Below are 15355 nucleotides of genomic sequence, written 5' to 3' on the forward strand. Positions count from 1 at the left end.
CTAATGTTCTTTAAATTGTAGTATATTGCTATTTCTTTCTACAGCGCAAAATATCGCAAAGTACAAGCAACAACACATCTATGCTTGTTCTTCATTATATTTATAACAGTTTTGTTTGATACTGTTGCATAGATATAATATTCGCATATTGTTTTTATTCTAGCAGATTTATACAACACTTGTGAATCCACTGCGACATTATTATAAGCAGGTTATAAGACTATGCCTCTTCCAGCCCTCGTGTGGGGAGAAAATTGTATAAACATCTTCACCAGCACCCTAACACTGTTACATATATTATAAAGTGTATAATGTTATTAAAAAGTTTTTTAATTCTGACAGTCACCATCCTTTTCCTGTTTGTGTCGGTGGAGAAACATTTTGGTGCAGACCCGGATCAGTGGGTGGATCCATTCATTTTTTATCACTCTCCCTAAAATTGTGAGATAGGAGGTTTATGAAAATGTACCTTGATTTCCCAGGGAATATTTTATGGAAGCATGCCTTTCTAGTTTATTCTATTATGTCTCGCTCATACACCTGGTGTGAATTCATCCTGATGGCCTTCAGATTCTTTCTGTTGGATCAGAGTCACGTTTGCAGTGGCAGACAGCAGAGGATATTATTCTAAAAACATAAGCTATTTTTAATTTTAATTATTTTGATTATTTCTCCTGCTTTATATAAATATCAATTTCATTATGTATTTATTTTGCCATGGTCAGTATTAAGATTCAACTTGATATAAATAATTTCCATTTTGCCAAGAAACCTTGCTGAGAAATTGACAATCAAATCACTATGATATGAAATAATATAATAATAAAACATTACATCAAACAACAGTACATCATTTCCATTATCTTTCAGGATTTCACCATTTCATCTTCTTTGTTTTTGTTTATCTACACAGGCAAAGGAAATGTATCATCTGCTTAGGAGCTTTTCTATTTATTATCCCACAAAGCCTGTTGTCCTCAGAACCACCATACTTCATGTGCGGTTACGTCAGCCCTGTTTTGTATCAAGCACACATCCACCTCCAACCCATTCTCTCCCTTACATCCCTTCCCCCTCCTTGTCTCTACACACACACACACACCATCACCCCCACCATTAGACCATGTTGGGGGAAACGGCGGCCTTGAACTTGTCTACCTCCTCCCCCCACCATATCTGTGCTGGAACCACCAACCCCCAACACACTGCTCCATCTCCGCATGCAGCTGCCTCTGCATGCAGGCATTCCCTTGGCAACTGTGGTGGTGCCTGCCTAGCAACCAAAAGGCTCTCGCTCGTTCCTATGTGGCATGGGGGGTTGCAGACTGGGCTGGATGGAGATTGATCACAGACAAAAGATCTTACAAACACTTTGTTGTTGTTGTTGTTGTTGTTGTTGTTTTGGAGGCAGAGAGAAACAAGGCCATGGCCTAAAGAACGTGTCTCTGCAGCAGCACATGTCTGCTGTTACCTGTTCTACCTCACACTTAAACATCACAATCTATTCGCATTGGTCACACAATTGTAATTTCCAAGCTCAAGCTTCCTGCATCACCGTGCATTGAGAAAGAAATTAATAATTTGAATGTGGAAGTGCTCTGCTTCAAACACAATGTAGCACTACAGAAATCACAATGGAGGAGATGACCTCTGTAGTAACACTGCTGTGAATGAATGAATGAATGAATGAGTCAGTGATCAGTGCAGATAAAGGCACTTGGCGCCACCTGGTGCTGATGCAAAAAATAGAGTCCCATAGATGAAACTATTCAAACTGAATAACAAAATTCACTCGAATAAATCATATTCATACTAAAATGCATTATTCAGTGTTTACTGCAGTATTTCCACTGCTCTGAGAATCTATCTGCGGTACCATTCTGTCTCCAGATGTTAATGTAGTCTGAACCTGCATCCTTCACTCCGATTTGGGCCAATCACTCTCCACCGCAGCTACTTGGGGCCTAAAAATAGCTTTCTACTGCTGACGTGGAAGATGCGTCATGCAGAGTAATCTCACTCCTCTCCCTTTCTCCCTGGCACTGTCAGTGCCACTGCCCCCCCCCTTCTCTTCAATGACCTTAGTCGATGCCAAGGTGGCGTTAGCATTTAGCAGAATTTATTAACGAGAGGAAGGCCACACATGAAATTCAAAAGATATCACTTCAGCTGTCAAAGAAAACTGTGATATCATTCATACTGTTGAGCAGTGCACCCCCTCTCCCTGGTGCCATAGCTCACATCGCTCCCTCTGCCCTGCTGCGCAGAGTCTGTGATGTAACACAAACTGCAGTTGAAACATGCTCAAAATGCATGTTACCTTTAGAACAAATACAACATTAGTATTTTGGTATACTAAAATAATAAAAAAAATTCACTAGACTCTTGGACAAAATACTTTTATTTTCAAATACAGTTACAATGCTGGACAGTGATGATGACAGTGATTTCTATGTACCTTGCAGTCATAAATGGGAAGCAGATATAGCAGAGAGCACAAAACCACAGTAAACTCCAAAGCGTCGTATGTATCACATATTATAATGTATAATGTTATACTCAACATAACTCTATTTGAAAAGGTTGAACAACCGTTTGTTTATGTTGACAGAAACTTTAACATGTTCACATGTGTGTGGAACATGATGAGACTGAGGTTTGGTTTGCATGCTTAATATTTAACATTCTTTTTACTGCGTCTGTCAAATCGCTGGAATTCAGCCTGATCCAATGAGTCACACATGAATCCCCTTTAGTTCTTCAGTCGTTGAGCATTATTTTAAAAGTTGTCTCTCCTGGTTGTGGTGTGCTGATCGTCGCAGAACAAACAGATCACTAAACTGAGTTTTTACAGAGAAACAGGTGGGGATGTAAGCACAGTCTGTCATGTCGGACACACACAGGTGCAATGCTGTTTCTAACAGTGGACACCAGCTATCTGATGTCCAATGTTGTATCTTCAAGCAGTGTTGGATTGTTCCAGATAGATGATAGTTTGTACTATGTGAGGTGGAACATGTCCGTTAGCATTGATTTGCCTCTGATCTTCCTCTGTTCTGGTTTTAAGTGACCTTGGAGATCAGCTGCTGAGAGAAGAGCCGTTTGAGCTGAGCCACTTCCTGAGACAAGCAGCTGATCTGCGACCTCAGACTGACGTCCTCACTCGTATGCTTAGTGTCCCGGGAGTTCTGCAAAGAGGAGGAGTTATAATACCCAGAGGACAGAGCCTGATGCTGCTGCCCGAGTCCACCACCAGCCTCCTCCCTCGACCACGGGGCCTGACTCGCTGCCCGACTGTCCCACGCTGCCTGCTGGTGGTTCCTCACCTGCATGTTTGGCCCCACCGTCACTACAGGTGGTTCGCTGTGTCTGTTATCAGAGGAAGGAGACATCTCCCCTACGTCACTGCTGACACCGATACATTTGAAGCGGAGCTTGTGCGGGAGACTCCTTAACCCGTCATGGGAGTCTTGTTTGTTTACATACTGCCCCTCCACGGGACATATGTGGGAGTCATAGCCCTGTTGCTCCTCGGCCACCTGCTTCGGTGAAGGCTCGACACGTTCACTCAACGTGTCATCAAAAAACACAGGGCTGCCCATGTTTGAGCTACTTGAGGTGGAAACACCGGAATCCTCGGATACACAGTGACCTGACAGTGGCCCGCTTACCCTCGGCCCATAGATGGACGCCTGCTGCTGAGGGTGGGAGGGGATTTGGTGGGTGCTGGGACTTTGCTGTGTGTTGAGGTATAAGGGTCCGTCAGTGTGAGGTTGGTAGTAATGTGTTGTAGTGGGTGGTGGGTGTGCACAGAGGGGAACAGAGAGTGGCAGGATGCTCACATCAGATGGATCCTTGACCAGACCAAAGCGAAACTTCAGAGCCAACAGCTCTGCCCTCAGGCGAGCGTTCTCCTCCAGCAGACCCAGGACCCTCCTCTCCAGCACCATGTCATTGGCCCGCCGCCTCTCTCTGGACCTCTTGGCGGCCTCGTTGTTTTTTCTTCTCTTGTCCCAATAGCCGTCATCTTTCTTCTCGCTGGGGATGAACTCCCGTTTGCGGCGTATGTTATTGCCGCTGTCTTCATCGCAGCTGCTGCCAGCCTTAGATTCAGCGCTCTCTCTGTGCTGGAGCAAAAAGGTGCGACTCAGGAGGCTTCGGGCTCGCTGGCTTGTGGAGGTCAGGATGGAAACGGCTTCATCGGTGAAGGACCCACACGCCCCACCCAGAGGTCTGGACTCAAGTCCCTCCTCACCCTGCAGGGGGGGCACCGACAGGCCCTGGATGATGGCTCCCACGGGCTGACCCATCATGCTCAACAAACACCTCAGGAAGCTCCAGGGTCTGTCAGGAGCTCACTGCTGGCTGGATGTTCAGAGTGAAACACACGATAATGGCACCACCTAGTGTTGAAAATACACAAATACATATGATGAGGAATTGTTTATAATGTTGTAAAACATTTAATTAACATATTGCATCTGTATTTACATTGAAAGAATAATACAAAAATGAATAATAAAACTAAATATTACACAGATATTTTGAGTATTTGAGAGGAATAAAGGGACTTTGATATATATTCATTATTTTGATGTTTTGATATCAAAACTGTAATTTCAACAGTTAATGTTCAATATAACATATTTATATCAATGCATGCACTGTGCAAATAAATTGAAAGAGTAATTCATAGAATATTTTTAAAGTTTAAGGTTGAAAAAAGTTTCAAAAAAAGAGTGAAAGATTGGAAATGTTCGATTATCTTAAATTTTCTTTTTTAGAAATTGTTTAGGAGTCAGTGATCATAACTTTAACCAGGCATTTACACTTAACTCTACCGAGATTTTAAGTCAACTCTACTTCATAAATAGATGACGGATCAGCTTGTTGGTTTGTTGTTGATGTTGATATCAAATGAATTCACTCACATATAGGATGATAACTCTAATACAATCTAGACAATATTCAACTTTCAATACCACACACAACATAGTGCAAAGATAAAAACTATGGACTCGCCTGATTCGAGCCAGTGTCAGTAAAGTGAAACTACAGAGGAGACGATACTTACAGTCAAACAGGAGCTGGGCTGTGTGATGAGAAGCTCGGATCCTGTCACAGAGGAGACATGTGGAGCTCCACAGCTCGTCTGGGTGTTTCTGCTCCTCACAAAACTCAGCTCCGCATCTCTGTGTCGCTTCTTCCCTCAGCTCATCGGTTCAGATGGGGTCGGATCCTCACCCTGGCTGACCCCTCCTCCTCCTCCTCCTCCTCCCTCCTCCCTCCTCCTCCTCCTCCTCCTCTAACAGGAAGCAGCCTCAGTAAAACCAGTGTGGAGATTTAACAGCAACAAACCTGAGCTGCTTTCACACTCATCCCATAAAAGCTATTCATATATACTTGTGGATCTTATACCGTGGCAGTCAAAGTATGTACAACAGACAAGATTGAAAATAAATTGCAAATCAAAGGCTGTGATCCAAAAAATTAACAGGGGCCACATGAGAATATATCTAAAAATAAAATAACTTTTTATTAAATGTATACAATAAGCGCACACAGCTGTTGTCTACTGCTGACTCATACTGATGTTTACACCAGCTGTTCCAAATTTCTTTAGGGTACTAGAATAAACCATAAGACTCTATATTCATTCAAAACATTGCAAGACACAGAGAAAACACAAAGAAGAAACAGTCAAATTTGCCAAATAGTAAAATCAAGACCAAAAGTGAAAGCCTTATAAATAAATATAAGAATAAATACAGTACATAATTTTTGAATCAAAAACAACTGGAGGTAAAATAGGTTAGATTACAAACTTATATTCCCAAAAATGAGTTAAACTTTCTTTTTTTGTGTGTAAAGATGGACGACATGACAGCTGCCAGGAAGTGAAGGCAATGGAGCTCAATCGCGCCCTAGTGGCTGCCTGCGGAATAGGTCATAAACCCTGCCTCCTCCGTGTTAGCAGGTGGGACATGGGCCAAACTAAAAGTACACCTCAAATACATTTATTTGATATACCCATATCATTTGTCATTGGTCATAGGTAGTTCTTATCACATTCATGTGTGTTCAATGTGTTTCGCTAAGTATTGTTATTGTTTTATTTTATAATTGATCTTGTATTTAATTAATTAATTAATTTGTATTCTCCATGTCACTCTTTTTATTAATTTTAAAATGCTTCCTTTTTCTATTGTCTTATGTTGTTTCTCACCCCGGACATGTTGCCAGTGTACCACAGGGCTGACAGACAAACCATCACTGTCACACAATCAACCTATGCCAGGAAATATCCTCAAGGCCACGAAAACATGTAAACGCTTCACAGAAAGACCCTGCTAAAGCCATTCTATCAAGTAAATATTCAAATATGTTACAGGATAAGCGAAAACGTTAACCTGTTCGTGGTCATCGTCAGTAGGATTCATCCTCTGGTGATCATGAACAATGAGGATTTAGATGTTTCATTTCGGACGAGGTGGTGGACACAAAAACAGACCAAGAGTGTCATCCTGGGAATCCTGCCCAGCACCTGCATGGGTCACCAGAACAAAACCATATAAGGTCCTGCATGTGACCACACATCCTTCACCAAAGATTTTATTTATACAGCTCTACCTGGAAGTGTTACTTTAGGTTTTCGATTGGCCGATTGCACTGCGGCCCGACGAGTTACACGTTACCTGGTAAACTTGTTCCGCATCAAACAGTGGAAGAAATCCTATAAAGCTCCAACGTGTTACACACGTGCACACACACATGCACAGGTCATGCTGATCTTCGTAAATTGCACAATATGTTTGACTTAGTTTAACAGTTTGAACCAGGTCATGAATATTCAGAAATCTATCTATCATAAGAGGTTTAAGATTTTAATTTGTGACATTCAACCGTTCTGCTCTAACTTACAGGAGTCTGTTTATGATGTGTATTTCAAGTGGAGAAATAATATTTCTTGTGATTTTAATAATGAGAGGATCGTTGCTGATCCATTTGAAAACCTGCAACACCCACAGGTTTGGGTTTTCTCCCTCATTTTTTTTTTTACATCACTACATTAGATTAGATCATACAGTTATCAAAGCAAGTGTGCACAGTCATCATCGTGGCCTGAGTTGTCCTCATTTGCTCTTTGCAGTTCAAGGTAACACAAATACACTGAAGTGTGTGTTTGTACATGCTCTCTTTGTATCCTGGCATAAAAAAACATATGGTTGTGTATTTTGTTTCCCACACACAAAAGTTGCCAGTGTCAAAGAACAAAAGCTTTTTCAGTGACTGTTGGCTTTAGGGTGTAAGAACAAAATAAACCAATCCCTGTGTAAAGGCACCTGAGAGTTAATCTATAAACTATATAACCATGTATTGTAAATGTAAAGGCAGCTGCCTGCAGAGCGTGAGTCGCTAGGCTGCCAGGAGATAGTGTGAATGGAAAAGAGAGTTGTTATGCAATAGACCAAGACAGAGAGCATGTGAGGACTACGCTGTGCTGGAAGTTCAGCTGGGGTGAGGTTGCTCAGAAAAAAGGAACATTGTTCCACGAGCGGTCCACTGCACTGTGACACTTCCTCCCCGCACATGCTCCAAACAGGACCTCTCTGTGTCAATTCCAGCATTTTCTTCCAAACAAGACAACAATTAACTTCTCATTCTTTCCTTTCTGTATGTCCTCTCTGAACCATTTACCAACAACAATGACACTATTGACCTGTTGCTTTGACCTTGACAGATCAATTTTTCATCTGTTTCCACTACAAATAGACTTGGTCTTTGATTTTTCTATTGAGTGTCATTGTAATGACACAAGATCTGATACTTCTTGGAAAAAAAATGTTTCCACAATTTGCTTATTAGCAGTAAACACTATAAAGTTCATGCTCATGGACATGTAAATGGTTTTGCAGAAATTGTTGTCATAAACCAAATAAACAAAAAACAAATAATGACATGACAATGTCCTTGTAAGTCAGGGAATCAAAGTTATTACAACTCATTCTGAGGGGGACATGAATGATTGTAGTCACATCAACAACTATCGAGAAATTCAAATCAAAAGCAAAAATGTGAACCTGCCGGTGGTAGAGGAAAAGTCAGTGTAAGTAATTGGGCTTCATTGTCTGTATATAATGAAAGTCTGTACATAATGTCATGGCAACCCGTCTTGAGATATTTCACTCTGGACCAGAGCAGTGGACCAACTGACATTGCACAGACGACTATCATAACCATAGACTGTATATAAAGATGGATTACTTGACGGTTCCCTAAAAGAAGCCAAAGCATCTTGATTGCCCCCTGGTGGCTGGCTGCAGTACATGTCACAAATCCTGCCTCCTCCATGTTGGTAGATTGGACATGGACCAACCTAAAAAGTCAAAGTATACGTCAGATACATTTTTCTCAAAGATGGTGTCTGTCATTTTAGGTAGTTCTAATCAAACTGATGCTCATTTTCTGGTAAGTTTGGTTTTAATTAGTTATTTGATGCTATTTATAAAACGGGGTGAAATGCCATGATTGAAACTTGGGACTAACTCTCAATTGCTCGATACAACAGCTCCATCCCCCGATTGCTGCTGTGCAGACTCTGGCTCCAAATGTGCAACATGGCATTGTTCATATCTAGGATATTTTAGCTCCATTTCTGGATAGTGAGATGAAGTGGAAATGTGTTGTCCATCTTTATTTACAGTCATTCGTAAATAAGAGAGTGATTTGAAAAAATTTCAGCTGTATTATGTTCAAATGAATGAGTCACAAGAATTTTTTACATTCTAATGTAATGTTTTTGAGTGATAGTCTGCATTAGTCTACCTTGAGATTTAGTTTTGCAAATATAATTTTTTTTTAATCCTGGAAAAAAGCATAAATGTAGAACTTCTTATGGGATCTACTCATGATCTACTTACTATTCTTTAATGTTTGATAAATACAACTTAAAGAAAACAAAGTCTAGTATCACAGTGGCAGCACAGAAACCTTGTCAAGACGTTTGCCATGATTGGTTGAAGTCTAAGTTTCTCTGGTACAGTGTGTGTGTGCATGAAGACTTTCTATACTGACGCACCTTTGAACAATATTACTCTTACCCTCAGTGACTCTAACCGTGTCCCCATGTATTGTGCTGAAGGTTGGTGCTGTAAAAGACCAACAATTGCTACATCACTGGACATGCTTCACTGCTGATGTGTTCACTCTGCACTATTATATAACTGAAATATTGTGCAAAATATGAAAGAAGCAGTGTTTGTGTGTGTGTGTGTGTGTGTGTGTGTATAATGAAACATCAGTTGAATAAATGATTGTTATATATGTTGTATCACATGAGGTCGTTATGCAGAAACAGCAAACACATTGGCAGACACATGTAAACAAGAGAATTTTCCTTAGCTGCGTCCCAAACCATCTCCTCAAGAAAAAACAGGGCTATTCTGGTAATCTGCCATGTTTTTAACCCATTAGCTTTTACTGCCGAAGAACATACATTTAAAATGTTTACCTTCAAGAGAGCTATTAGTGTCATGTTTATGTGATAAAAATAAGTTTTTAGGAGCTGGAAAACTACCGGTAATCCACTAAAGCGAGCATTTTTCACTTTTGTTATATAATTCTGCAGGTAGTGTTTTTGTGGTTTCTTCCTCTGACTCCAGGCTGCGGACAGCCAGTTACCACAAAGAAAAATAACTGCAAAAATGATTGCAACCATTGGCTTTTTTTTTATCCCTTTAGCACTGTGAAGCTTTTTTTTTAAATTTGTTTGTTTGCTTGTTTCTTTTTTTCTTTCTTTCTTTCTTTCTTCTTCTTTTCATAATTTAACCCGTAAAATAAAACACATTCATGTCAATGCTTTCACCTTATTTCACAGATATACATGTGGTGTTAATGTGCCAGGAAGCACAAAGGCATCAACAAAGTCAAGGAAGAAGACAACACGAGGATAGAAATGGATGTTAAAAAAATTCATAATCATAGATTATTCTATATATAATGATGATCAGGCCAATTCACATCCAAAACAACTATTTTCAAGAACACCAGTAGCTGCAGAGTTTGCAAATTCACATGATCAGTCTCTCATTATCATTTATTTATCTTTATTGTTTTAGATGTATATATCGTATTACACCCTGGAGGATATCTACACCTCAGATTACAGAGCAGAATGTGTCTGTGTGTGTCTGACTGTTAAGACTTGGTTTTAGGCTTATTGTTAGAAATAGGGTTTATGCTGAAGTTAAGGCTGTGATAGTTATGGTAAACAAGTTGTGATGCTCAAAGAGAAATGTTAAAGTCAATTTACCACTCAGCAGGAGAACTATTCAGTCTGTTCAACATGTTGTTTAATCTCTTCTGAGGAGATTTATCAAGTCAGAGAAAATAACTCAAAGACGTCAGTTTGCAAATTGAGTTTGAGATTTAGATTTAGATTGGACTTTAGATTTTTAAAAGAAACTCTGTCTTATGAGCTGGGCAAGATGAGCTGGAAAGACGCTGGCATTTACCAGGCGGGCAGGCTCCAACAAAAGACACTTTGATAATCTATTTAATGTTATTTTAAACAGTGTTTGTATTAAATCACAGACATTCCTATTTCAGGTTAAGATAAGGGTTTTTCTTTTTGAATGCATGTTCTCAGAGGCACAGAGTAATTGACTGTCTCTGGCCGACAGTGGCCTTGTTTGACTTTGTGTCTTTGTGTGTGTGTGTGTGTGTGTGTAAGCTCAAGTTCAAATCAGGAGAACCATCCCACTCACCCCCTCTCCTCCCTTCCCTCCCTCCCTCCCTCCCTCTCTCTCTCTCTCTCTCTCTCCCTCCCTCCTTTTTCCGTTCCTCGATCCACTTGGACTCACAATCCCCCGTCAACAGTCTCAGTGCTGCAGCGGCTTTCACCACTTTAATCCTCATCCTGTTCTCGGACATCAGGCCAGGATGCCCATTACGTTAGGTTGTGCAATAGCAGACAAACAGTGCAGTCAATAATTCTGCACACGCACACAAAACCCATCATCAATATACATTGAATTAGATGAGAGAGAGAGAGAAAGAGAGAGAGAGACAGACAGAGCGCGTTGTGTTGGGCAAGTTTATCTGCATTTAGAAATACTTATCTCTCCTCACACATGGAGGGTTGCCAGTTTGGCTCCATATACGTGAATGTGTAACCGCCACGAAATTCAAATGAAGATAGATGTCTGCGTTTGGTATCCCTGCTGTTCTAAAGTAGAGGGGCTTAATAATGCAGAGAAAATCCATTTATAGATGCTCACTGGAGAGGCAGGGCTGCTGAAATATTAATGCTACAATATTCTCTTCACCCGCTGTTGTCTGAGACTGTGTTTCGCTGTGATGTTTGTCTGCTCTACTGAGGTGTCTTCTTCGCGTCAAAGCTTCTGCGCTGTTGTTCTGCTGAGGTCGCCCCAATGTTGCCATTCACAGGGTGTTGTGTTGTTTTAAAACCTGTTATAGCTTCAGTTATTGTTTAAATACTGAGCCATATGTCCCACTTTTTTAACTAGTGCAGTGCACCTGCCTGTTCTCTTTAATGCTCCTGAGCTACTTCAGATGTATTCCTTGTCATTGGTGAGGCCTCCTCAAATAGTTTTACAATGTACTGACACTTTTTGTTGTTTGTGTGCCGGACGTTGTCTGCGTGAGTTTTTTTTATACAAAGTCTATAGTGCAGGGGGAGACAGAAAACTTTGTGTTCATCCTACCTGGTTTATCTGCAGTGAATGTTTTTCATCAAATGAAACAGAATTTGCCTCATTACTGTTCACGCACGTGGTTTATATTTGAGTTTGAATGATTTACTTAAATGGTTTTATTCTTTTATACATTTCATTTCGGCTATTTCACAGGTCTGTAAAGAAATCGACACAACCTTCAGACCTAAGTTCACGAATTTTCAAAATAAAATCTCTCTAGTTCAGCTCGATACAAAGCATTGCAGCAACAAAACGAATGTTGTCTTTTAACTTTGTACTTATGAGGAGGTTATTGAATGCTGTTGCCATGACGGGGATCAGCACCCATGACACCTGTAAATGTCCCTGTCGTGGTAAAATAAAAACACAAATCATCAAAAACGTCACTTTTTGAACCGGTTGTCGGCCGTGCTGTAGTTTATCGGAGAACGTAGAAGAAGACATGTTCAACTCGGTCTGCAGACTGACATCACACTGCCCCCACTGACTGCTACAGAGCCCTGGTCGTCTGTTTATTTCAAATTTTATTAATATTGAACTATCGCGTGTCCAAATCGCACCGAATTTGACACTGCACTGCCTCTAGCCATTAAGGACACACATACCAAGTGTGAAGTCGACAAGATGAACAGTTCACCAGATATGCATTCCACATACAGACAGACAGACTGACAGACTTTTGTGGAATAAGTTGGTAAATGCATTGATACAAATATGTTTTTTAAAAATTTAAATGTGTTCTCTTCAACGAGCACAGATTAAATTTGCTTCAGACCACACAGAGTTCAAAGAAAAGTAAACACAAGAAACGCGTTATCCGTGCGGCAACTCGTAAATGAGGAAATTACATAATTTAACAGCACGAGTTAAGGGGTTAGGTTTTAATCACATTTTGACTTCTCGGCAGCGTTTATTAAAATTCTAAATGCTTGACATTGATGGACTGTGTCATTTTTATTGTGTTATTATTATTGTTTTCATTAGGAGAAGAAATGACAACTGTTTAATCTCCGCTAACTTTCCCTTTTTTCCTCGCAAACATGTGTCCTGAAATGCCCTCTCAATGGGGTGAAACACAAACACACACACACACACACACACACACACACACACACACACACACACACACACACACACACACACACACACACACACACACACTGATTAAGCTGCATTTCTCCACAGAGGAAAACAAGAAAGAGAGGGGGAATTTAATTACACATTCGTCCTCAGTAAACCTTCTCCTCAGATCTTCAGCATTCAAGCTTTCCTCTGTGTTTCATATGCTGATGAAATATGGATGTGCTGGTGGCAGGAAGAGGGAAGTATTCTCTCTAATAAAGCAAATTAAGTGGTTTAATGAGTGTTTTCCAATAATAATTTTATATTATGCCAATGGGACTTACAGAAAATTAAACTTACAACTCCACAGATCCACTGTCATTTGCTAAAAGAGCCAAAAACATGCAAACATATTACATAAGTGCAATTGTTCATAGCACATCCTATTCAGACTTTAAGCCTCATTATTATAATGACATTTTTTAACCTTTGACTTGTTAAAGTGCTGCTGCCATCTGGTCACAACACAATATTTTCCCAGGTAAACATTTCAAGTCATGCTGCAGGGTGTGTTCTGCAGCCTGTTAACGCTCGAGTCATGCCCTGAATGCATAATTCCTGCATAATATCCTCTTTAGAAGTATGGCATGATGTAACAGAGAAGAGGAAGAACCAGAAAGTGGAAGAGTGGAAGAAGAGAGGGGATTTGTTTAGTTCAGTTGGAGTGTTTGTTCTTTTTCGAGGGCAGCGCAGGTCAGCACTCCGCCTCTGTCCTCGTGTCACCTCTGAATCCCAAATCACGTACTCTCGAACACTGTGCTAAAATAAACCCATTCTGCAGATGGAGCCTCATGACTATCTCTGCTGTGGATTCATCCTCTGATGTGGAGCGTCTCGCCGTGCAACCGCAGGCTCAGTGGATAACAGATAACTGATGACCAAGGAGTATGTCTGTAGCATCAGAATTACCAGGACCAATTCACGTGTGTGTGTGTGTGTGTGTGTGTGTGTGTGTGTGTGTGTGTGTGTGTGTGTGTGTGTGTGGCCCAGTTATTACTCATGATGTGGGGACATAAATCTGTTTACACAGACCCCATAATGTAAATTATTCTATTTTAATGTGAAGACATGTTTTAAGGTTAAAGTTAAATTAGGCAAAGGGTCAGGATTAGGAAAGTAGTAACTGGTTAAGTAAGTGTCCAGGAAATCAATGTAAGTCAATTGAATGCCCTCTGAAGTCACGGAGACAAGACTCTCTGTGTGTGTGCGTGCGTGCGTGCATGCGTGCGTGCGTGCGTGCGTGCATGCGTGCGTGTGTGCCATGTCGTCCTGGATGAGCAGGTTTAATTGCAGTGCCAAACACAGATTATTCACTATGACTCTAAAGCAGTCCTAAAATACCAATGGGCCAAGTATAGAATACAGCAAATAAAAGCATTAAACCATTAAACCTGCTACTCTAAATATATTACTGTAAAAGCTGTTACCACTATCTAAACGTTTGCAACACATGCTCCATAAATAGCCTTTATATATATATATATAGTGTGTGGACAGACATGCACTTTATATATATATATATATAGTGCATGTGCATGAACACGTGTTGCCAATGTTGGCGAGCGTGTCGTCTTAAGTTTATGGGGAGCTCCATAATGTGATGACGGCCTCCATCATCTGACATAATCAGGATGAATCAGAAAAAACTGCGTTACATAAACAGATTCTCATTCTAATCTCGTCCTCACCCAGTTTAGAAACATTGCAGATGCAGTTGCCTGCTCACACTGTAGCTGCCTCCAGGCACCAGGGCCTTTTACAGAAGACTGCCACCTCAAGTCCAAAGGCTGACATTACACTTAGCAACTGCATATTTTTAGATTTATTCAGTATATTTTAAGATTTAAGGATTTTATAATTAATTTGGATTCCGCTCGAAGGCAGTTTAAAGCATTACAGGCCTTTATTGGAACTATACCAAAATAACAACATTTAAAACACTTTAAAGCACTCTGAGAATAGAAAAAACATTGTACAACAATATAATACCTTCTGTTGATATAAAAGATTGTGTTAATAAATATGTTGCTCATTTTTAGATTATAATAGGCAACTGAGAAAGATGCATATTGTTTACAGATCTGAAAATGAGAAAGAAATAAAAGCACACTTGTTTTTTTTAAATAAAAATTCCCTGAAACAGACAAAACACAAACTTAGATGACAATAAATACACAACCATACATGGACTGTACAATCATATACTTACATTTACAATCATTATTACCATAGTGGTGGTAGCAGAGTGAGCCGTGAGTTCCTACTGGATACACTATGGTAACCTATGTCACGTATATTATTTTGCTATATATGTTGTTAGTGTTTAAGTCTGCTGGTGTGTACATGCCCATAGTGTATACAGTGTTTGTCCACGTGGCTCTGGTGAGAACTATGTCTTTGTGTTGGCATTATTATTAGATTTATAGTTTCAGGGTGATCTGGAGCTGAAGGTGCAGGTTGCAGCTGAATCCCCCTCACCTCACCCTCCCCTTCCAAACATGACAGAGAACCTGTGG

General features: G+C 40.3%; 1 protein-coding gene across 1 annotated transcript; it reads right to left on the bottom strand.

Moving 5' to 3' along the window:
* Nucleotides 1–2383: 2383 nt before the first annotated feature.
* On the bottom strand, nt 2384–5228 carry LOC118115239 (nuclear factor interleukin-3-regulated protein-like). Its single transcript, XM_035166298.2, has 2 exons — nt 5075–5228; nt 2384–4403 (listed from the first exon to the last, which is right to left on the bottom strand). The coding sequence occupies exon 2, from the start codon at nt 4311–4313 to the stop codon at nt 3063–3065; it is 1251 nt and encodes a 416-aa protein (XP_035022189.1). The 5' UTR covers nt 4314–4403; nt 5075–5228; the 3' UTR covers nt 2384–3062.
* Between the last annotated feature and the right edge of the window lie 10127 nt (nt 5229–15355).

The sequence above is a fragment of the Hippoglossus stenolepis genome, chromosome 2 (genome assembly GCF_022539355.2).
Source record: "Hippoglossus stenolepis isolate QCI-W04-F060 chromosome 2, HSTE1.2, whole genome shotgun sequence".
NCBI lineage: Eukaryota > Metazoa > Chordata > Actinopteri > Pleuronectiformes > Pleuronectidae > Hippoglossus > Hippoglossus stenolepis.